The sequence below is a fragment of the Patagioenas fasciata genome, chromosome 3 (assembly GCF_037038585.1).
Source record: "Patagioenas fasciata isolate bPatFas1 chromosome 3, bPatFas1.hap1, whole genome shotgun sequence".
In the NCBI taxonomy this organism is placed as follows: domain Eukaryota; kingdom Metazoa; phylum Chordata; class Aves; order Columbiformes; family Columbidae; genus Patagioenas; species Patagioenas fasciata.
Genome location: NC_092522.1, coordinates 120,095,493 through 120,120,145, shown reverse-complemented (window position 1 = coordinate 120,120,145; position 24,653 = coordinate 120,095,493). Strand labels below are relative to the sequence as shown.

Sequence of the window (24,653 nt, the reverse complement as noted above, 5' to 3'; positions counted from 1 at the left end):
CGAGTAGCTGCTAAGCTGGAACATTTGAAAAACATACGCAGTATGGCTGGACACCCTGTGTTTGGGAATAATATTAATGATGAAGATATTGGCTTCCCAAAACAGCTTTCATATTCATATTGTGGCGTGATTTCCTGATTTCCTTTGCTAAGGACCTCTTCATTGTGTACCTATTATGGCTTCATAGGAGCTAGGTGACTGTCCTAGAGATAAAACAATGGCTGATATTACTAAAAGAGTATGCTAAATAACTTTATTTTTTTTTTTAATTTAGACTAGAGAATAACAGTGTGCTTTATGCTGTACCTGGTAGCTCTTGGGTTGTAGGTCAAAAATCACACAGATTAAAAAATCCCAAAAGCATTCGAGAAATAAAGTACAAGGTAGCTCAATATTGAAGAGCTTGCAAAACTTGCTGAAAATACTTTTTTAGCCTTCTGTATCTTGAAGTTATATCTGAGCATTATCACTATCTGAAGATTTTTGTTACATAAAGGAAAAATGTGCTTACTCTTCTGAGAATCAATTGAATTGGTAAACAAAGAAAAAAAGGGTTTTAAGAGTAAGCATTTTCAAAGATTAAGGTTACTCAAAGTTTTATATAGAAAATAAAAATGCCACTTGGGGAAAGATCAATAGCTTATGTAATGTAATACTTAATTTGGCTATAAAGTACAGACATACAGGGAATTTTTATCATTTTTACCCACCTCTTATAGAACATACCATACGCTCTGCAGTAACCATTAATCTGAACAAGTCTGCATAGCAAACTTGAGGCCTTTGATGTAATCCTGGTTTTCAGTGCTCATGTGTTGAGTACAAAGTTCCCCAAAGCTTTGTTATTTGAAGAAAACACAAGGTCTTTTTCTGGCAGAGCAAGATGATCCCAATTTCAATGCATTTGTACAGTCATAAATAGTAAAAAAAATGTTTTGCTTTTCTCTCTATAACATTATTAACCCCACTCCACCCCATTAAACAAAGTTTAAGACCTTAAAAATCTTAACTGTCACAGAGATGTTAAGGATCTACAACTGTAAATGACATGAAAGGAAGCTGTGGATGATGAGGAATATAAATTAAAATGTGACCTTTTTTTTTTAATTATAAGTTTTCATTATAGAAAATCAGCAATTTTCTGTCCAGGGACAAAAGATGGGATTCACTTTACCAAGTTAAAACATGTGCAGTATCCTAAATTGTTGTCTCAAGTCCCTCTATAGTGAAAAAGATAAAAGGCACTTTTAGAGAGCAACCTCATCCTAAACTAGATCTTTAAAATAAGTCGGATGAATCACATTTATTAACCTCTCCGAAGTTCTTCAAGTGTGGACATCAGCAATGGAGCCCTGTTGACAGTGATGGTGGCTTATGTCCACACTACAGACATCTTCAGAGAAAGAAGATGAATCCTGCTCTGATAAGTGATGGGTGAAGAACACCATCACCAATAGGACAACTTCCATTGTAGGGCTAAGCAAAAACCAAGACTAAAGAATCACTCAGTAAATTTGGATCCTGCTCTGATCTCGAAGAAACACAACTATATACAAAGGCAGCTTTGTACCTCGGGTGTGTGTTGACTCCATTCATCTTCCTCAAAGCATGTTAAACGTAATCTAACAAAGTATGTGCAGATAAGTAGGGGGAAGGGAGCTGGCAAGATTATGTAAGATTATGTAAAAATTTCAAGAGAATTATGAAGAAAGAAAGCAAATGAAATTGCACAGACAAAACCAAAATGAATGGATTAATTCCCAGCAGTCATGATCTCATTGCATAAGGAATAAATAAAATTGACCTCCTGATAGCGACTTACTGCCCCTATAATGCTTTGCTCTTGAACATACACAAAATCTGCACATACTGTATTTATTTGACCAAGCTCCACATCACATCCAAATTCCTTGTCTAAATTTATTACTACTAGCCTGCAATGTGGAGCTGGAACCAGCAAATGAAACATTTCCATTTCATGGAATACCTTTGATTCCTACAGGAAAATATTTTTTTTCTGCTATAATAAGTATCATCATGAATTTTGTAAAACTATGTGTTAAATTTATGGCTATTTTCTACCACTGCTTTCCAAAAAACATAAAATAATTCTGGATAAACTATGCTACCAAACTTTAAAAGTTACATGGGATTTATTAATATATAAAGATGACTGATCTTCCCTCGTTTTTCTGGTTGAGGACACTGAAACATCTTTCTGTGGTTTTCACCTGGCTGTACATCAAAAACTTTACATACCGGGTTAATATTGTGACACTTTCATGTCTTCTGGACAGCATTCTTCTGAACGCTTATCCTGACTCTGTGTCAATTCATACATGAAGTTAATAGAAATAGCTTTATCAGTTTTTGGTCATCAAAATAAGCATCATTCATTGTCTGGCATTTAACAGAATAGTCCCTTTTACATTTAGATTTACATTTATTTGCAGTCAAAATAAACCATCACATTCTATTTAACTATAAAATAATTACAGAGGCTCATTTGTGAGCAAAAGGAAAATATTGTAAGGTATGAGAAATTTTAAAAATAGCTTTATAAGATGTTTCTTTAGCTTTTAGAAATATGGATAGATTGATAAATAAAAGGACCTATAGCTTAGCAATGTGTATAAACTCAATATTTATATTGGATTCCATGCAAATTTCTTGTAGTTATTAAATAATGTATCATTTCAGAAAACCCTCAGGTGCCTCTGACCCTTATAATATTTTCACCCACTGTTATTTGCAGGTATCTTGGTTTTGAACCCAATTTAGGCACAGCCACTTGCATCCAGGATAGGTAATTCAGCACTGAATAACAAAAGAGTTGCCTTATAAATAATCTGTCTCCCTGAAACTGCTCTCCTTCCGCTCCACTAAATTCCCCCCATGCTAAGCTGATGTGCTCTTTGGTCTTGTGGCCAGAAACTCATGGGTTTTTGCTCAAAGGCTGTTTATAGAATCACGGAATCATTTTGGTTGGAACAGACCCTCAAGATCATGGAGTCCAACCATAATCCAACTCTGGCACTAAACCACATCCCTAAGAACCTCATCTACACATCTTTTAAACACCTCCAGGGATGGTGACTCCACCACTTCCCTGGGCAGCCTGTTTCAATGCCCAACAGCCCCTTCCCGGAAGGATTTTTTCCTAATATCCAATCTAAGCCTCCCCTGGTGCAACTTGAGGCTATTTTACCTCATCTTATCACTTGCTACTTGGGAGAAGAGACCAACACCCTCCATGCTACAATCACCTTATGGTCTTGGATGATGGCTGCGTTGGAGTGGTGAAGTTACAACATGCCATGCGTGCTTTGTCACCAGTCTGGGTGTAGAAGAGGGTTGGAGGATCCACTCCTGCTTCTACTGGTCCAAATGGAATGGCATAAGGTGAAGGGGGCTATTTCAACTCAGAGTTCACCAGGAGATCTTTCCTAGACATAATTAGCTTCTGTAAAACTCAATTCCCAGACCTATTCTAAATGCAAGTAAGACAATAAACCTAATTTGAAAAACATGCATCACAAAAGTCCGTCCTGTTAATAGCCAGCATTGATATATACTTCTGAAAATACATTTGAGAATTCTACTACATTAAATGAGAAATTAAGAAAGTCCTCAAGAGCATCTTTCTTCCACTCTTTATGTTGAAAAGAAAGGAAAGTGAACCCAAGGTGCATACTAATATGCAATACTTATGATAAAAGTTGTTATCCTGTAAAGCATATTTCTGTAATTCTTTGTGAATCAGGCCTGCTGACAGACATGTCCTCCTGAAAAACACTCTGGAGCTCCAGAGTAAAAGAAGCAGCATGAGAAGATTAATAGAAATTTTTACTTTGAGAAACTTGAACAATTTAATGAGTAAAGGACTAAGTTTCATTCCATATGAACAATACGTATTCATTTTACTCTTGCTATCTTATTTGTAAATATAATTGTGTCTTTTCCCTTAACCTTAATAAAACAGACTAGTCTTATATTCATTCCCAGTAGAACAACAAATTTCACAGTCACAGAATCACACAGAATCACAGAATGTGATGGATTGGAAGGCACCTCAAAAGCTCATCCAGTGCAATCCCCCTGCCGGAGCAGGAACACCCAGCTGAGGTTCCACAGGAAGGTGTCCAGGCGGGTTTGAATGTCTGCAGAGAAGGAGACTCCACAACCTCCCTGGGCAGCCTGGGCCAGGCTCTGACACCCTCACTGAGAAGAAGTTTCTTCTCAAATTTAAGTGGAACCTTTTGTGTTCCAGTTTGTACCCATTACCCCTTGTCCTATCATTGGTTGTCACCGAGAAGAGCCTGGCTCCATCCTCATGATGGTATCTGCCATCCCCATCACCACAAGAAATTATCATTCTGCATAGGAGACTCACAAGTACCATAATGCAATAAGCATACACATGCAATCAGAGTTGAATTAAAAGGTTTATATATACATTTTTTTTAGTTATGATGTTTCTTGAAAAATTTTCTTAAAAGAAATTAAGCCCAGCTTCCAAAATAATGGCAGAACATTTATGCACAAATAAGGAATTTGAGACAAAATTTTTGCTATATGCACATGTAATTTGGTGTGCATTATAGCAATCCACTTAAGAAGTCTGAATGAATTCTTACAACTTACAGATGAAATCTCACCCCATTAAAATCTTTCCTAACTTCATGTTGCATCTCGTATAGATGGTTATCAGCCTTTCGTCAAAGGAAAGCAGAAAAACTAATCACCTCTATAATTACTTGGAAAAGAGAAGCACTCCTATAGGCTGATCACACCTATGGCAGGTGTGGTAAGAGAATGTGTCACCTCTGGATGTGCCCTTCTCCCTGCAGACACAGGAATGGAGATGACTGACAGAAATATGTGCCTGGTTGCCAGCTGAGAACTTCACCCTTTAACCATATGGACACGCTGCTATAGCAAACTGGGAGATTATAAACTAGGGGATGCGCCTAGCGCCAGACACTGGTTTTCGCAAGGAAGGCCACTAATTAATTAATTAGTATAATTTATTAAATACAAAAATGAGCGAAACAATTTAGCTCAGCTGTTTTCCCTGATAAATCCAAATCTGGCAAATTTTATGATGAATCCGTGTAAGATGTGTATTCACAAATGTTTATAAGGAAAGCATGAAAATTAATTAATTTAATTAAAATTAAAATACATGGTACTAGATGCACGTAGATGTGTGTTCCTTGGCATGTGACTGGAGAGTGCACATTTACTTGAATTAACTTCTGTTAGGAAGCTTTTTCTGTCCACTAAAATCAGAGACCAACAGAGTGGTTTAAAAGATGTATTCTCGCTTCCTTAACACAAGTATTGTGCACATAGACATTGCACACTCAACTCGGGGCATTTATGCCATAAAGTCTAATCCTGTGATCAGATTTTTATTCTTTTGGAAAAGCCTGTCTAATTTGATAATTGCAAGACGTGGAACTCCAGATAAAAATCATGTTATGAAATTCAGGGGATAAGTGAGTCACACATTGAGTTAAAAAGGAAATGTTTTCCTCAAAAAAACAGTGACCGGCGTGCATTACTTATAATCTGCATGTGTTTTTATAAAGACAGAGTGTATTTCTCTTTAAGATCAAAATAATTGATAACTGAGATGTGTCTCTCAGCCTCTCAGGCTGAATTTGGCTGCCTCCCGCCTCTGGAACCAGAAAAATAACAGGGCTTCAATATTCAATATTCAAAATTCCTACCAGGATTCTGCTACTAATTTGCCACCTGAGCATGACCAAGTATAAATGACGGCTGAATTAATCACATTTTAAGGTTTCTTTCACAATTGTTGCAAAGCTCATGGGGTCATTTGCACTCATACTAAACCAGTGCAAAGTTTGTGTGCGGTGATGCCACGACACCCGCTGGCTGTCTATGCCCAAATGGCACTGGCTGGGCGACAAGAACACCAAATCAAAACTGTACAATGTGCCCAGGTATTAAGAGTAAGGAGACACTAAAAATCACTGTCTGACTTGAAAGGCTTTGAACAAAAGCATTAGGATCTTTCTTTTCATTGGGATTTCATTCATGACTCTGAGAACAGAATTTGGCCCAGCATAAATATTTCATTAGTTAAATGTTAATGATTGTGTGACACTTGCTATTTATTTAACTAGGCAAAATCTTCCATGCTGCAATTCATGAATGCTTATTGATTTCTTTAAATATAGGCAAATTTATCTTCATAGTAGCCTTGTGAGCATTATCTCCACTATATACATGAGAAATATAAAAGAACCACTAAAATGAGCAAACGCTTCTTTTTTTTCTCTACTTTCTCTTTTTCTAATGTTGGAGAGGAAAAGGAAAACATGAAGATTCCAAAACTGAACAAAATGACTTGGCATTTGGAATTAAGTTAATTCGAACCACCAGCTAATTTGGTTAATTTAGAACAATGTATTTAGTTAGTCCCTTACACTATGCCTATTGATAAATACACCACAAAATTATTAAGCATTTACATAAAACCAAAGTAATATACGCTGTCAATAATTCAAACCAAACAACACCATCCAAAGCCACTGCAGGAGTTCTCTGATTAAACATCCTCATTCCCTTCCCCAGAAGAAAAAGGGAAAACTCAACAAATATATTTCTGAATTGCATAAAACTCTCACAAAAATGCTTAAGCCGGTTACATTTCACTTTGTGTTATGACATAGAACTTAAACTTTGAGATGAAATTTTGTAGGTATATAATTTAAAAGCATAAAATTCAAAATTTTAATTTGTGAACAAAATTTGCAAGTCCTTTTTGGTTTGGTTAAGATTGGATGAATACTTTGAGACTTTCAAGGCTGAAAGTCAAAGTGAAACTTAGTGATTTGTGAAAAACTATACAAGCATATGCTGGCAGCTTTGAGTATCTGAAATGTAGACGCTCTGTACTAATGAAACCACTGTTTCTTAACAGTAGTTTTCCAATTAATAATATCTTACATGATCTTGGTCATTTCACGGCAAAACAAACAACAAAGTGGTTTTGGGGAACCTCACCAGGTCATCGCAGCTCACCTTTAACAGGAGAAATAGGTCCTACGTATCCTGGTCTCTTGCTCTGCAATACTGGTTGTCCCCCCAACACCCATTACTATAATATTATAGATCCTTCAGACATGTATATAAAATGAAGTACCATTACAATAGTTTTTATGGAATTATTTTTATTATAATCTTAGAGGAAGGAGAGCAAAGAGCATCTACTGTATATGGGTTCATTACCATAATGAACTTTCCTGATAGTTTATCCTGTTTCCTAATGAAAGCAAAAAAATATCCCACCGTGTCTCTATTAAAAAGCAATCAGATTTGGTAGCCTGGTGACACTTTAAAGACCACATTATGTGGGAAAACAAAATAAACATTTACCCTGGCAAATGAAAGTGAATTTGGGTTTTGACATACTTGGCAGGAAGGTAGAATTATATTCATGTCAAGTATGCAGAAAAACTAATATAATATTTAAATATTTGCTTAAGTAATACAGAATTTAAAACAACACATTAGAAGAAATACTTTTTGTGAAATATTTGTAAGTTTTTTAGTATAGGGCATGCCATGAAAGTAATACGTTCTGCTGAAATTTCAGACTTCTAATGCCTTTGTTACACATTCCCTTCACTTGTAAAGTGGTAAAGAGTCTTCACCTTCTACTGGCAAGTCTTTATTTATATTTCCAAGACAAAGGCAGTTCTTATATTGATGGTTTAAACTGATAATGAATATACGCAGCTTTCTAAAAAAAACAACCCTCGAGAATCTGAATCTTACAAATATTGATACAATGAGCTAATGTTAACACTATCTCAGCTAAATCCTACAGCACTATTCTACTGTTCGATATGACATATGTGCACTTATTTTAAAACTCCTTTAGTTTGCAGCAAGACATCTTCGGTGATAACAGACCTTTATATCGCTCAGGAACTGTCCGATTGCTTCATGGAAATGACCTCTGAAATTCTCAGCTTTACTTAATAATGTAGCACTAATTCATGAATTGAACAGATACTGGATACTAATTTTAGTTCCAAAAGTAAGTATTTCGATGCACTGTCCAAATATGCACATATTGGACTTTCCTTTTTGGGGTATAAATGTAAATTCATATTGGCTGCACATTTCCAGAAAAATCAAATTTACCAATGTATCAAAATTAAAAATTACTACGAAGTTAGAGGTACAATATTCTGAGCTACTACGAGTATTTTAAAGCATTTATTTTATGAGAAACTTTTGCTTAATTTTATCTCAGTTGGAGAGATAGGCATAATTAGAAAATATTTTGAAAGATTTCTAAATTGCCCTAATATAATAATATAATAATTCAAAGCAACAACCCCAGTCTCCATTATAATTGTACTCTGTAGAAATGTGTCATATTAAAATCATTTGAAAATAATTCATCTAAATGTAACCTGATTTGTAAATTTAATTATGAACTATTTAACTGCTCAGATTTTCAGTTCTTCTAAATCAGCACAGCTCCTCTGAGTCCCATCGTAACATCAAAGCCACTGCTTACTTCAGATCAGCAATTCAAAGCGATATAAACAGTGTTCACACTGTAAGACATGAACAAAAAGGGCTACTTTGGGGAATTTGACTTTCAGTGTTCTTAATTTGAAGTGCCTGATACACAAGTTGTTTGCTGCATTAATGATAGCTTTTGAACATAGTATTAATTAATCCAGCCTGTTATAGAAATAAATTTAACAGGAGACTATTGCCTGAGCATTCTTAAATTTCTTGCAATAAAACAACACCTTCCAAAGATGTTAGCACTGTCTAATTCAACAAAGGAAAACAGATAACAATTCTAAATATAGAAAGAATTCTCTTTTTTTTTATGATACTTTTGTTCCACTGTTGGTCAAATGATTTTAAAATGTAGAAAGCTTTGAATTCAAGAGCTTAGCAAGAGAGATCTCAGAATCCTACTACCAGGATAATCCTGGCAACAGGAAGCCATGGTTCTAATTCCGGTTCAAAATCACTTATAAAGTTATTGAATGTATAATATAGTTCAGGTTGATATTCTTGTTGCTGGGCACTGACAGCTTCATTATTTCATTTTGGAAACATCAAAACCTCTTCACAGTTCTAAGGATTTCTCGCATTCAATTTAGATTTTCTTGGAGGTTCAGACTGACTGAAATGGAAGGTTTAGGAGTTTTTTCAGAGGTGAAGGAATAGCAAGATGAATCAAAGATCTATGAAAAAACATATTTAAAAATAGCCCAACTCATAGCAGATCAAAATATTGTGACAATTTAACCTTACGGGATGCAAAGAAAAATACTTTTAATAACCAGATTTTGAAGCACAGCTTTTATGGTTGAGGTCTATTTAGTATTAAAGGTGCTTACAGTGTAGCAACAATAACAGCCACAATTTGGCATCAATTACTTGACTGCGCTGTTAGAAGTTGCTGTAGATTCTCATTCCATCATCTATGCTGTTGGAGAAAATTTGTGCTTCATTGCTGGTTGACTGGTTTCTTCAGCGTTTCTGAGTTTTCCTGACATTTCTAGAGTCTGATCTAGCATTTCTCAATAATGCCAACGTCTCTTCACCATTTTTGTCTCTTTCTTTAAAATATAATACAGGGTAACAAAGCTAGGAGGCACAGCAGTCATCTCACCGACACATTCCTCTAAATACTGGAACTAGAAATCAGATCTCCAGATCATCAAGAGTTAACTCTCATTTTAAGCAGGGTGTGATTAGTAGCTGGAAATCTGCCTGAGTTTAGTACATCTGAGGATGCCATTACAATTTTCAGATACAAAATAATTAGCTGATGATATGAGCTGACAGCTAATACATCTACAATAAACATTTAAAAAATTATTTCCAAGCGGATGTAAAGTATGTGTTCCATTTCTAAGCTGTTTGATATGGCCTGTGTAAGGAGCTAGGACACGATACCAGATGCTCTATGTTCTACAAGCTTTTTCTGCAGATGTCTGCAGCCTGAGAAAATCAACAGTGCTTTGAATAACACTCCTAGTAAAAGCATCTTCTTGTCAGAGGCACTGTATGATATAGGATATGAATCCCACACAAGTGGATGAACTGATTTTAAATAATACCATCTGACAACGGTAGAAAAAATTCTTAGTAGGCCTGACAAAGTCCTGGAAATGGCTGTTAGCCTTGGGAAATAAAATCCAGCCCTCTGACAGAGACTACCCGTCCTTCTTTCGTTTGATCAAATGGAAACCCAAATTTAATGATTGCTTCCGAAGCTGCAGAGGCAAAGTTGCAACAGCACTGAATGCTGCTACCAAGGAGTCCATATCTTCACCCCTCACATGTGCCACTCAAAAGAAGAGTCTGGAAAAATGTTTCAGATTTATTTGAGAATGAATCTTAATTTTTTTTTTTATATTGCCATTTTACATTGCTTTCTTGCCATTGCTTTTAAATAAATCTCTTTCAGAACACCAAAAGTATAGTGTGTCTGATACAGATACCAATGTGAAAAAGAAATTCTGAAAGCCTGCCACTACCTGTGTACAAAAGTGAAAAGATTTAAATTGGCATAAATCCACACATTTAAATGAGAATAAGCCTGCCCCCACACCGCTTGTTAATTATCTATTTCTGAAAAGTATTCTCAATGCTCAATTTTTGCCACATTGAAGTTAGCTAAATGGGAACCACAGATTATTAGAAAGATAAATGCTGGTCTCAAGAATATTTGTAAGATTAAACTCCACGTGTTTACTCCATGAGAACTTTCTGTAAGGTAGCTATCTGAAAATGAGAACTGAGTATCAAAATTAAAATCACCTTTTCTGATACATTTAATGAAAGGGCATAACTGTCTGGGTATCCTCAATTTTGATCAAAAGTGGCAGAGTAAAATGGAAGAAAAGAGAAGAGAGAACATTTAAAGCCTGATGGGCAGAACATCCAAATGTCTTATCCACATGGAGACGTGCTACTTTGTGTAGAGTTAATAATTATGCCAGCTTATTACCCATGCTGTTCTGTTAGGAACGTTGTGGGTCCGTTTTATAGTGGATGCATCTCACATTTTGCAACATGTAGAGCTTAATTATATTACTCTACCATTTCAACAGACATTTAAGATGCCTAAATCTTACTGGTTCTGATTCCGTAGCCGCGACACATGTGTGAAGCTACCACTGAGTGCAATTTTGCACAGCAGCCAGATCATATTCTGACGGAAGAATACAGCAAGCAACATTATAGATAAAATAAACCACAACGACTGAGACAAAATCAAAGACAGAAAACTCTGTTCCTTGTATACATAAAATGTCTATTCCAGGAAATACCAGCAGCTACAGATTATAGAAAGTGCAGAAGCTGGAAAGTCCAATTATACGCTACCTAGATTTTTAAACAGTTTTTAGAAATTTGAGATGGTTTGTCACTTACGTGTTTTACAAAAGGTCGTCTATTTCTAGTCTACCTGTCATTTTAGCAGGCAAAATGAGTACCTTCAGGACAGCACCATAGAATGATAGAATAATATACACCAAAAAAAAGTTTGGGACCTTTCCAGAGATCTCTAGTTCAATTCTCTGCTCAAAAGCCCAGTGAGATCGGGTGGCTTGAGACCTTGAACAGACACATTTGGATTATCTCCAAAGTCAGAGACATCCTCAACCTCTCTGACCAACCAGTTTCAGTCTTTGATTAGAACTTTTTTCCCCCTATTACGTCTCAGTGCAAACACTGTCCTTTACCTCACATCCTCTCACCATGCACAATGAAGCAGAGTCCAGACCCCTGAACCTCTTCGGTGATCAGAGGGCTGGAACGCCTCTCCTGTGAGGACAGGCTGAGAAAGGTGGGGTTGTTCAGCCTGGAGAAGAGAGGGCTCCGGGGAGACCTTATTGCAGCCTTTCTGTACTGAAAAGGGGTCTGTAGGAAAGATGGGGACAGACTTTTCAGCAGGGTCTGCTGTGATAGGACAAAGGGTGATGGTTTTAAACTAAAGGAGGGAAGATTCAGGTCAGACATGAGGAAGAAATTGTTTACAAATGAGGGTGGTGGTATCTGGCCCACGTTGGCCAGAGAGGTGGTGGATGCCCCATCCCTGGAGACATCCCAGGCCAGGCTGGACGGGGCTTTGAGCAACCTGAGCTGGTGAAGATGTCCCTGCTCATGGCAGGGGTGGCACTGGATGAGCTTTGAAGGTCCCTTCCAACCCACACTATTCCGTGATTCTATGACTCTATGACCCTCTGTCAGACTCTCTTAAGTATGCCAAAGTCCTTCTTGTACTTGGGAGCACAAAATTGGACACAAATTCCAGATATTGTCTCACAAGTGCCAAATAATGAGGAAGCATTGTTTCCCTTGACCTGCTGGCTAACCTCTTGCTAACACAGCACAGTCTGCGGCTGGCCCACAAGCTGTACTGCTGCATGGGGTTAGCGCATCCCACATTTGCCTTTCTTGAACTTCATGAGGTTCCCATCAGCCCATTTCTCCAGCCCATTTCACAAAGTCCTTCTGAGTGGCAGGTTTGCTTTCCAGAGATTTCTGTGCTCTGGTATCACAATTCAGTATTTATTTTCCATGCTATGAATTGTGGCTTTTATTTAGTTTGTAAGATTCAGCAGCTAATCACTTCTGAGTTCAATGCATAAAGAAATGCTTCAAGAAAATGCAACACAATGGGAAGCAAGTACCCTGGTTAAGAGATGTCCTATGCTCACCTGATGCTTGACCTGGACAGGCTGGAGAGCTGGGCAGTGAAAAATCTAATGAAATATAACAAGGGCAAGTGCGGAGTCTGGCATGTGGACAGGAACAACCCCAGGTTCCAGTATAAGTTGGGGAACAACCTGTTAGAGAGCAGTGTAGGGGAAAGGGACCTGGGGGTCCTGGGGACAGCAGGATGACCATGAGCCAGCACTGGGGCCTTGTGGCCAGGAAGGCCAATGGTACCTGGGGTGGGTTAGAAGGGGGTGGTCAGTAGGTCAGAGAGGTTCTCCTGCCCCTCTACTCTGCCCTGGTGAGACCACACCTGGAATATTGTGTCCAGTTCTGGGCCCCTCAGTTCCAGAAGGACAGGGAACTGATGGAGAGAGTCCAGTGCAGGGCAACAAAGATGCTGAAGGGAGTGGAGCATCTCCTGTGTGAGGAAAGGTTGAGGGAGCTGAGGCTCTTTAGCTTGGAGAAGAGGAGACTGAGGGGTGACCTCATTAATGTTTATAAATATGTAAAAGGTGAATGTCATGAGGATGGAGCCAGGCTCTTCTCAGTGACAACCAATGATAGGACAAGGGGTAATGGGTACAAACTGGAACACAAGATGTTCCACATAAATTTGAGAAGAAACTTCTTCTCAGTGAGGGTGACAGACACTGGCCCAGGCTGCCCAGGGAGGTTGTGGAGTCTCCTACTCTGCAGACATTCAAACCCGCCTGGACACCTTCCTGTGGAACCTCAGCTGGGTGTTCCTGCTCCAGCAGGGGGATTGGACTGGATGAGTTTTCAAGGTCCCTTCCAATCCTTAACATCCTGTGATTCTGTGATTCACTTTAATTCCTTGCATCTTAATTTATGTGGAATGCTGATAAAACTAAAACCACATTAATATCATACTTTTTATTTTCCAATGTATTTGTCTTCTTATTCTTACTCTCAGTACTGAAATATCTACTCTAAAAATCTGCAGTTGGATCCTCTTTTAGAGATAGTCTAAGTGTCAGGTTACAAGTGCAGTCTTGTAAGAATGAGCTTTGAAATCCAAAATGCTGGTATTTCTAATATACTTCTTAATTTAATAGAAAACAATGTGTTTACTATTAGATGGCCTTATTGACTTTCATCTTAGGCAAAAGATCATTCAGCTTTTCTAATCAGATCTGAACTCTAGCATGAATGTAGACTCTGGTGGCTTTGCAAATGGGCACTAAAAAATTACACCACCTGTACTTAGCGACTTGCTAATATGTACTCAAATCTTGTGGCACACTAGTTTTTAGACTGGAACTTACTCAAAGGACGATTACAATAAACAGATAGTGACTACTGAATGACTCAAGTGATTCTCCAGTTTTTGCTCAAGTGTCTGTGCCTGTTTGCGAAGTCCTATCTGAATTCAATCAAATACCATGGGCAGTATAGAAAAGAAGGTAGTAAAAAATGACATCTTTACTTCTGAGGAGAAAAACTGTGCTAGTCCTCCCTAATCCTGCAAAACCCCAAACCAAGAACAAGAGGAGAAATACAAAGATCAAATATACATAAGAAGGGGCAGAACAAATCTCCATTTAGCCCAGGCTCCAACAGCAGCTTAGGGAATAGTATAACTACAAGACAAGCTTATATTAATTATTTTCCTGAATAGCCTTACAGGTTCTGTTGATCTGTGGTTAAAGCACTTCCTTAACCAAATGCGTCTTTGAATTCAATGGGTTTCAATAGTTTGCCTTTTTTTCTGTTTGTTTCCAAAAAAAAAAGTTGTGCAATTCAATAGATCTGAGCTCATTTCGGCTACATTTAGCTGAAGTGAAGCCTCAAAATTACTTCCAGTGCTCTTCCATATTGTTTGTATGCTACAAACTGTGGATGGAGAAGTTATGACAACACACAGACTGCCCACTCTGCTATCAGAAGGTAAATGTCAATTTAGATGAAAGGGATTCTTAGTAATTTCATAGAAGGTATCTACAGGGTTGACCCATGAGCCTGATTAAAACTAGGTTTTGGTTCCAGGCTGGAGTCTAATAATGAGAAAAAACATTGTTATTCCCTTAGTGAATATATGGATAAGGAAAGGAAAAAAAGGGGCTTCTTTACTATACGTGTCATGTCTAGAAACAGTAGATAAATGAACCTTCAGGTAAATTAAGTTGGCGCTGCCTTAGGCTGAGAGACTTGCATCGGCCTTCTATAGATGAAGCAGGAAAAAATCCTTTTCTAAATATTGGTTTGTGAATACTCTCAGATACCTGTTATATCCAGGACCCTGCCTGTTAAATCTCAAAGCTTTCTCTTCTGCAGTAGTTGAAATAGAAGAACACCATCAAGCCCCTTTCTGTTTTATGCCATAGGGAACCTTCCCCTATGGCCTTAATTGGTGAAAAGAGTTTATTTTCTTCCACAGAAGGCTTTTTGTGATATGAATCCTTCAATGGAAGAAGAGAGAAATTCTGGAGCACACGTTGTACGGCTGGTTGTGAGGCTTTCTGCCAAAAATATGAGGTCTCTGTGCTGAGGTTTTAGTCTCGCTCTTCACAGTAGTGTCAGAAAATCTTTTCCTTACAACAAATGAGAAGCAGGAACGTCGCAGAGTAATAATGACAAATACAGACAATACAGACAAAATTATATGGGAGCAATTTAACCTCATGTGAACATACTTGTAATTCATCTCACAACTCCGTGTATTTTTCTTTTGAGTTTAGTAAATCCTGGGCACAAAAATCTTGGAAATGGTTTTATGCCAGTGACTATTTCTTTCAGGAAAGCCTGAGATGATAAAACTATTCTCAGTACAGACCGTGTTAACATCTGACCTTAAGAAATAAACTGTTGCCATTTTTTCTTCATTCAGAAGGGACTCACTTAAATATTGCGCTAATAGATCTTAAAAGATCAGTAATTTGCTACATAAAGCTTGAAATACCTGAAATAGAAGTCACTTTATTGCTCCCAAAGCACCTGAATTACATCCTTTCTTGCAAAAAAAAAAGATTTGCATTATCACATCTCTACACAATCTCAGAAATTAAAATCATTATCAGCACTGGTTTCTTTAATTACTTCAAAGCACGGCAGCAATTTCAATAACATACTACCAATGGGACCTTTGTCAGACTTTAGCATAAGTGTTTCTCCCCAGTTCTCCAAAGTTTACATAAATAATAACTGTGTTGTGAGTATCAATATATGGTGACTAGTACATCTAAGCAAAAAACATGTTAAACACAGGATCACAAATAAACACAGCATTAAAATACACTTAGAACAAGAATGTTTCTTTAGTTTTACATTTGGCTTCTACTTAAATGTTCTGTGAAAATACTGTTTATATGTATGTGTGTCTACACTTAATTATATATATAAATAATATATATATATATAAAGTTTTCTTCAAAAAATTTAAGTTAAAACACAGTCATTTGGGTGGCAAAAATACAACAGCCCAGAATCTTCCTCTTCTTCAGAGAAAGCAAACAGTGGCAAAAAATACTCAAAGAACTGAAAGACAGAAAAGCAAATAACACCTTGTCCTCCCAGCAAAACAGCCTAAATTTACAGTATGAGCAATGTTCACTAAAATGCTCTAAAAACAACAATACCAGGACTGAAGACCCAAACAAACAGCGCACTTTGTGTCACCATAGCAATCAACCCCAATGCAAGAAAACCCTAATAATCTTAGATTTGTAGCAGCATAAAAAGTCTGTTGATATTACTGGTTATGACAAGAAACTTTTTCCACTCGATAGCTTTTCCCATTCTGATCAGAGTTACACAATATTTATAGATATATAGATAATAATGGAAAAGTGCTTCTGTTTATTTTCTGTTTACTTTTAACCAATTCAACCATTACTCAAGAGAAACAGAGTTTACCCAGCATGTCAAACATTCCCAAGCAATGTGTAATCAGAGAAACCATTGATACCAGTAGGCTTATTTTTATACCGAATAATGATTAAAAGCACTTTGATGCCCGGACAGTTGAGGCACTACTAGTTGTGCCACCTATACACTCATCTGGAAACACTGAACTGATTCAATAAAATGAATTCCCTCTGTATTTGTATTCCTAACTTTGGTAAGGTATGTTTTGCAATATTAAAAAAAAAATTGCCTAGAGAATAAAGGGTTTTTTCTTGATTGATGTTCCATCTATGTTCTTTTTAATCTTTGCATCTATGTATAATATATCAAAAGAAGTAGACAGTATATAGGGAGCTGATGTTGACCTTACAGCCTATTAGAGATCGTCATCACACTCTTTTTTTCATACCATCGAGGTCCCAGTGCATACACAGAATCTCTCTCCAAAAAGAACCATCTGATCAGCTGAATAGCTCTATAAACTCGATTTAAACTGCTTGAGTCACCAGCAGCAACTTCAGTGGGAGATGAGGCACTTAAGAAAAACCAAAACCAAAACTAAACATTTTAATCTGTAGAGAAATCTTATCCCAAGTTGTATTCTTTCATAGGGTGCAGGTGTTAAAATTCAACAAGGGTTAACACTTAAAAACTGTGATTCTAAAAATTAATATATTATGAGATTTGGGCACAGTATCATGAGATAACAGAAGTCACCACTCAACTAAATGCTAAATATACCTTCCTTTGACAAGAATCTGAAATCAGTAAGAAAGTGTAATTTTTGAAGAATCAGAAAAATAAGTTTATGGCAAAAAATTATACAGCAAAAACTATGTGCTCTGAGAAACAATGCCCTCATGCTTAGTAACACAAAACTTTTTAGTTTGTCTTCCAGCATGCAGTTTCTATTAAGTATATGTTGTCTGTACTGCAGCACTAAGCTTTCCATGTGGGCTTTAAATCAAATTCTAGTTTGTTATTGATACACCCTGCATGAACAGATACTCCCTGAAGAGGAATGACCCCACACAGCACTTAAACTGGCATAATTTTTGCAAGTGAAATGAGTATAGTAGTACTAAAAAGCCTCTGAGCTGCGTCTAAATCATTTCCCGCTTATTTAATTTGTGCATCTTTTCCAAATTAGTTCAATGAATTTGAGTACTTTAAGACCATCCTGACTTCACAGAAGAGCTCATAGTTGTTGTTGCTGCTGTATTCTGAATTATCTCACCAAATTTTAGTTGTCTCCACTAAAAGATGCCAGGTCCATGCCCTAGCTCCAAGGGCAGCCAGCATGGACCAACCTGTGTCTGTGCCTCTGCTCTCCCAGTGTCCCAAAGTGTCACAACCCCACCATCCCATAGAGAGAGCTCCTGGCCCAGGTGGACTCCCAAACAGTGCCCAGAAATTGCTTGGGACAGTGCTACTTGGTTCAGGTCAAAGCATGACCAGATAAAGGTTTTAATAATAGAATATTATATTTGGGGCTAGAAGGGACCTTCAAAGTTCATCCAGTGCCACTCCTGCCATGAGCAGGGACATCTTCACCAGATCAGGTTGCTCAGAGCCCCGTCCAGCCTGGCCTGGGATGTCTCCAGGGATGGGGCATCCACCACCTCTCTGCCCAACCTGGGACAGTGTTTTACCACCCTCATTGTAAAAAATTTCTTCCTCATGTCTGGTCTGATCACATTCCAGTAGAAAGTAATCTTCTTGTTCGCTGTCTAATTTACTGCTACAGATCCAATTAAATGCCAGGTCTACCTTGTTTCTACAATTGAAACAGAGTGGACTTCCAGAGCATGATTTCTTGGACCCTCAGGTGCACTTATCTGTGTTTAGATGTCTTGTCCAAGCACAAATTAATTTGATCTGAGCACAGACAAAATTATATGGGAGCAATTTAACCTCATGTGAACAAAGGATTTATTCCAGACACATCTAGACTTTATTGCAATCTACTATATTTTGCACAGGGCCCGCTGTATTTCCATGAACTAGGTACAGAATTCCTACTATCCTAAGAATACTAATGAGCAGTACAGGAAAAATCACATCCACAACAAACTTCCTAGAACAATAATACATACCTGTAGATTTTAAATACTTAATGTAGTTCGTAGGACAATGCATCTCAAAGAACCACAAGCTTCTGCCAATCCCTTTCTGTAGGGATGTAACTTAGTTTCACCATTCTGCTGGCATCTAGCCTGTTTTCAAGGTAGTGTATTCTCCTAGGAAAGTTATTTTCCCTCCATTGTTTATTCAAACTTGCAATATACTATGAAAGCATTATGGCAGCTCCTGCAACTGAATTATGGTCATATAACATCTGAGTGTTGGAAATATATCCTTAAACTAGCAGTCAGAGTGGCAGATGAATGGTGTTTCTCTTAATCCTAGGGGAATAAAAGTGAAACAGAACATTCACAGCGTGATGCTCTATGAATTCCTTTGTATATCAGCTTAGACTTCTGATGGGAAGGTTTTTTGCTGGCGGAGGAGGTATTTGAACTATAAAAGACAAAAAATGGATATTTACAGAAGAAGGGAGAAGTCGGCTTTGCAATGACATTGACTGAAGTTTTAAAATAGATATACTTGATTTTAATAACAAGAAATGGAGAATTTGATAGTGGTTCTCATACAAATAATTAGCAGAACTGGAGGTACTATTCACAAAATCACAGCCAAAGCTGGAAATAGTTCTACTAGGGACAGGTCACCTGAGCGGTTCAGAGTAGCAACACAAGGACACAAACAGCCAAAAGTGCATCCCTACCCAAACTGCAAAATAAGGAAAAACACAAGGATTTTAAACGACCATGTCCCTTCTCCCCACACCAATTCATCCACATCCCACAGGAATCCTAACTCTCCCCTATAAATGATTTTTAAGAGACAGAGGAAAGAAATATTGCAATCCACTTGCAAGGTCTTATTTCTCCTGAATTCTGTCATACAACAGGCAACAGAAGGGAAATGGAATTCCTGAACGTCACTGGCTCTGGTTGTTGCAGAGCGTAACTTGTACAATAAAAAAAGGGGTGTTAGGTAGATCACACCATTAGATTTTATTCTCAAGAGGCTGTCATCTGTTATGAAGACAATTTCATTAATCCTGATGACTCTCTTCACGTGCACAGCTCAGTTACATCTACGAACTAGAACAGTTTATTCCATCTATAATTGTTCTTAATCTAACAAGCAGCACTTCATGAGTGTTTCACTGCTGTTTTGGGAGGGCAAAATATTATTGTGAAGTGAGACAGATGTGCTATTCCAGTTTTTATTTAGTTTTTATTTTGCCAATACGGTTGGTTGGTTTGCCACTATTTATTGCTACTATTGAAGTTTTTATAAAAAGTCATGATCACAATGTATCGATAACATAATGATGTATTATGACAAAGAAATGTGAACTTCGCTATTAATCTCTGCCCTCTATTCCACTTTCCTTTGTACATTGCTATTATTGCTGTGTTAGAGATAGTCCCTTTGCTTCAAATTAAAACCACAGAATACATCAATAAGTGCTCTATGCAATCCTAGAAGAATGTCTTTTTTATTTTTATTTTTTTTAATATGGCATCATTAGTGGGTGTTTTTCAGTCAAAACTGTAGAATTATTTGTTCTCCTTTAGCAATGTTCAAAAGTGGCTTGGAGCTTTACATTTTAGTACAAATATGGAATAGACCTCACAGAACAGCAAGTGATTTCATGAAGTCTTAGCTCTAATTTTATAAAATGTTTTAAAAGAAATGAGTATAAACAATATTTGCTTTTTGTATCATAACTGAAACCATACTGCTAAACGATCATATCCTGTTTAGCCCATAATGACATCAAAAATATATGTTTATCATCTGCTCTGGACAACTTAGCATGATTTCGGCCCAAGGCAAAGTAGAACTGAAATCATTTACAGTTGTCCAAACCAAGATAATACACATTTCTGAGGTAACTGATACCTAAAAGGAACACTGCTTTTAGATCGTAGTTCACAATTTCGGTATACTAATTCCTTAAAGAACGCTGTTAAAGTGTCTATTGGATTTCCTCCAAAATTTAGCATGGATTAAACAATCTAATGTACAAAGAAAATGGGATACATGAGATTAGTCCATCCACTAACGACTCTTCCGTTAGGAATGGATCACATTTCCTACTATCTTTGATTCCTTTCCACCCACCTCAAAGTGATAACAAAATCCCAAACGAAACAAAGCCAAAAATCTGGTAAACATTTTGAACAGCATGACTGAAGCAATCTTTCATGTTTTGTCATTAGTTTTTGAAAGTAAGGAGAAAGAAAATAGACAGTACTGACTTCATACCATACTTCATGCAACTATGCTAAAATATGTAGATCTTGTTTTTTTTGGTGTGTGTGTTTTTGTTTGTTTTTTAACATGAAAACAGATTAACAGTTCACAAAATGTAATAAAGTAGAGCAATAGAGGGAAGAATTACTTTTTATACTTATACACACGTGAATTATAATTTAGTGAAAAAAGCAAAAACATATAGTCAGATGAAAGATAAATATTTGATTACAAGAATACATTCCTTGACAGACAAACTGAGTCAGATTTCTCCTTGTTTAGGTCAAGGAACTTCATACTTCTGGCAACCTGTGCAGTTTTTCAGACCAAAAAAGTATTATACTGGAATGCCAGAAAACGGGACTTGTTACTAGCCAGATTCTTAGAGAGAAGGGATTCTTGATTAGATTTTGAGTAATTGTAATGGAGAAAAGGCAGGGGAAACAGGACTAGGAAAGTCCCAGTTCTCAAAAGGGGCTGCATTAAGAAAAATGAGACTTATATCTAGAGCAGGATAAACATCGGGTTATTTCTTAGAATTTTCTATGAAATCCTGAAAGTGAAATGAGGCCCTAATTAAAGACACTATTATTGCTGAATGCATCAGCAACCTCAGCACAGGAAAGAAGATCAAACCAAAGTAACCAGCTCCTACCACTGAAAGGGTATAAAAAGCTCTCTAAAAGCAATAAGTTTCCAACAGCCACACACACAATACTACTGACTAAAAAGGATGGAAAATGGCCCAAACACCGGTGCGGAATTGTGCGCATGCTCCTGGCGTAGTTTTGCCCTTGACACCCAGTTGCCCGCACGAGACATGAGGAGGAACTGGGCATGAACAGGGGCACGAACTGTTCTCTGTATTCACAAGGGACAGCGTAGTCCTGTCCACCTACAAAAAAATTTAGCTGTAGGGACCGAAACCAGGCCATGTCACCTGTCTTTTGGGCCACAGAACTGGCTCTGGCCTAGTTTATTGATTAGTACAGATACAGACTTTGGATCTTTTAAATACTTCAGAGTAAGTGATATTCAAGAAGATGCTCTACTGATAGAGAGGACATAGGTTTGGTAAGGTCTATAAGGTGTACTCGTAGTATCTTGTGCCAGTATAGCTAAACAGTTAAACCGAGTAAAACCAAGTGGTGTCAAAACCGTTGTTCCACAGATTTCCTTGCCAACACAGTTATACTGCTTCTTGAGCCCAAGCTAGCTTTTTAAGAGCAATATGTCATTGCATTCTGTAACGTAGACATAATTTTTCATATGTACATAGGTCAGAAAACAAGACTTGAAAGCAGGATGGGTAGAAGAGTGTATACTGAAGCATGCTTGCACAGAATATTTTATCTGTAAGCTGTGTTATGAAAAAAGTCCTCAAATGATATTGAAACAATTTTCTAATGAAAAAAAAATGATTGCGAAAAATTAATGCAAAGTGTTTATAAATAGAATCTGCTTTCTACAAGAAGCAAATACAAATACATGGCAGACAGAAAGATCCATAGCTACCCCTTCATAATCTTCCTTCTCAGCATGCGTGCTTAGATATCAGGAAAGACTTGAGAGAATAGGAAAAATACGGAAATAGGATTTCTTTTGACCACTGGGCAAAAGGAAAAAATACGTAACAATGATATATGCAGCACGAAAATGAATCAGACTAGCATAATACGTGTAATACTTTGCAGTTTTCTCTGATGGAGATGGGTATCAGTAAAATAAAAGAATTACCTCCATCCGCTCTTGTTTGACATCATCAATCTCATCGTCTTCAAACATGGCCAAGAGCTCTCCAGTCTGGTCAATGGAGTTGAGAAAGTCTTGAGCAAGCTTCTGCCGTTTGTTGGTGTTATTACTGTTGAATTTGTCTTCAGAAAGGTAAGCAAAAAACAACAAAAAAGAAGTTATTTGGCTTCTCCAAACATCAATCAATGTCCCTAGGAGGGACATATTTTGGAATCAGGTGCACCATGCGGAAAAGGCCTGTTCTTACTGTCCTCCTCATACAAGTTGTGCTACCTGAGCGAGGTGATGTCACTTCTGTGCTGCAGTAGCACTGTAGTAAATAACTCACCATTGGCGTTTTCTAATATAACCTGGTGGTTTTCAGTAATTTAGAGAAACCTAGCCTACCGCTCATATATCATTATTTCCCAGTGAAGGATCCACAGTAGACAGAGCTGTAGAAGAAACCACCCTTCTTTGGTTGGACAAAATCCTCACTTGTACAACAGAATATTTGGAGGAAATGTTCCTTCCTGAAAGCAGGTAGAACATCCTCATTACCTACAGCCTAAAGCAAACCATAACACCAACACTGAGATGCAGCTCCACAGGTGATGGACCATTGCCCTACAGTACAACCTAGAGAACCTTGGCAAGATGATCTCTGCTGTTCTAAACAGAATAGCAGCTATAAAGACATTAGCTTCCCAAGACAAAATTAATGGCTTCAATTACCAAAGCCCGGCAGAAAACGTAATCTTTAATTCCCAGATTAACTGTTTTTAGGAAGCATTTCATGAGCATCTAAATGGCTTAAGAAAATTCTTTATTTGTTTTAAACAGTGACACAGACTTAAGTAGTAAAAAAACAAAGCTGTCAGGTAGGAAGCTATACTGCCGGATTGCTTGCACAAAACAATATACTTTAACGTGTGGTGAAAATAGAATGCCACAGGCAAATTAAATCTCAAATGAGATGACAAAAACTTATTGACAGATTGATTAAGTCAGAGCAAGAAGTACCATGTTTACCTAACAACAATAGGGATGCTCAGGGGAACCTAAAGGAATTTATTGTAAGGGAAAAAAATAAATACAAAAGGGTGTGAGAAAGGAAATAAGTTAAATAAATACAAGAAGTTGTGTATGGACATTGTGCATGGACCATTATAAAAGTATGGCAAGCTTTAGATTTGCTGCAATAAGTTTTAAATTAACTTTTTACAAATAAATGCTAATTACATTCAAAGAAGACAACAAAACAGACTTTATACCAGCAAATTATATGGCATAAATTAATATACATTTTTAATTCAAAGAGCTTTTCCTTTAAAGGCACTGGTCATAAAATCTGTGACTTGCCCATGGAATGGGGAAACAGAACCGTTTCCCATTCGTTAAATTACAGATTCAAAATACAGAATGTTAAATCACACTGAAAACAAGCCCAGGTCATATATTGTATTCATATATTAGTATTCAACGACTTCAGATTATGGGTTTTTCTGTAAAACATGTCAAAACGCTTTGATAAGAATTTAACAAATGTCCATTCAATGGCAAGCAGCAGCTGCCACATTTAAATTACACATGCTGAAATCAATTAGCCCTTTAATCAGCACCAGTTTCTTACTTCAACAGAGTTCTGACATTAAGCGGTCTTATCACTTGGATGGTAGTTGCAAATACTTCTGACATATTTCAAACAGAAAAGCAGAGATATTCCAAAGACAATATTTTTGTGTCTTTAACTATTAAGCAAGACATTAATACTTTGCATTGAGCTTTTCAGCACACTTACAAAATATCAAGCCTCCCCAAATTAAGTAATATTTTTACTACCTTCAAGGAGGTCATCTTCTTCTATTCCTTTGACAATTTTAGATTTGTAGTCTCGAAAAAACATGTATTTAAGTAGCCTTCTAAGCTTCTTCTAAAACAAAAAAATACATTTGTATTAATTAGTACTATAGAGTTATTTT

General features: G+C 37.1%; 1 protein-coding gene across 1 annotated transcript in view; it reads right to left on the bottom strand.

Moving 5' to 3' along the window:
* Positions 1-24,653, bottom strand: part of SUPT3H (SPT3 homolog, SAGA and STAGA complex component) — a 281,071-nt gene that overhangs the window by 65,147 nt on the left and 191,271 nt on the right. Inside the window, 2 exon segments of the mRNA XM_065835220.2 lie at positions 22,678-22,814; positions 24,514-24,604. Coding sequence (XP_065691292.1) covers positions 22,678-22,814; positions 24,514-24,604 — 228 coding nt within the window.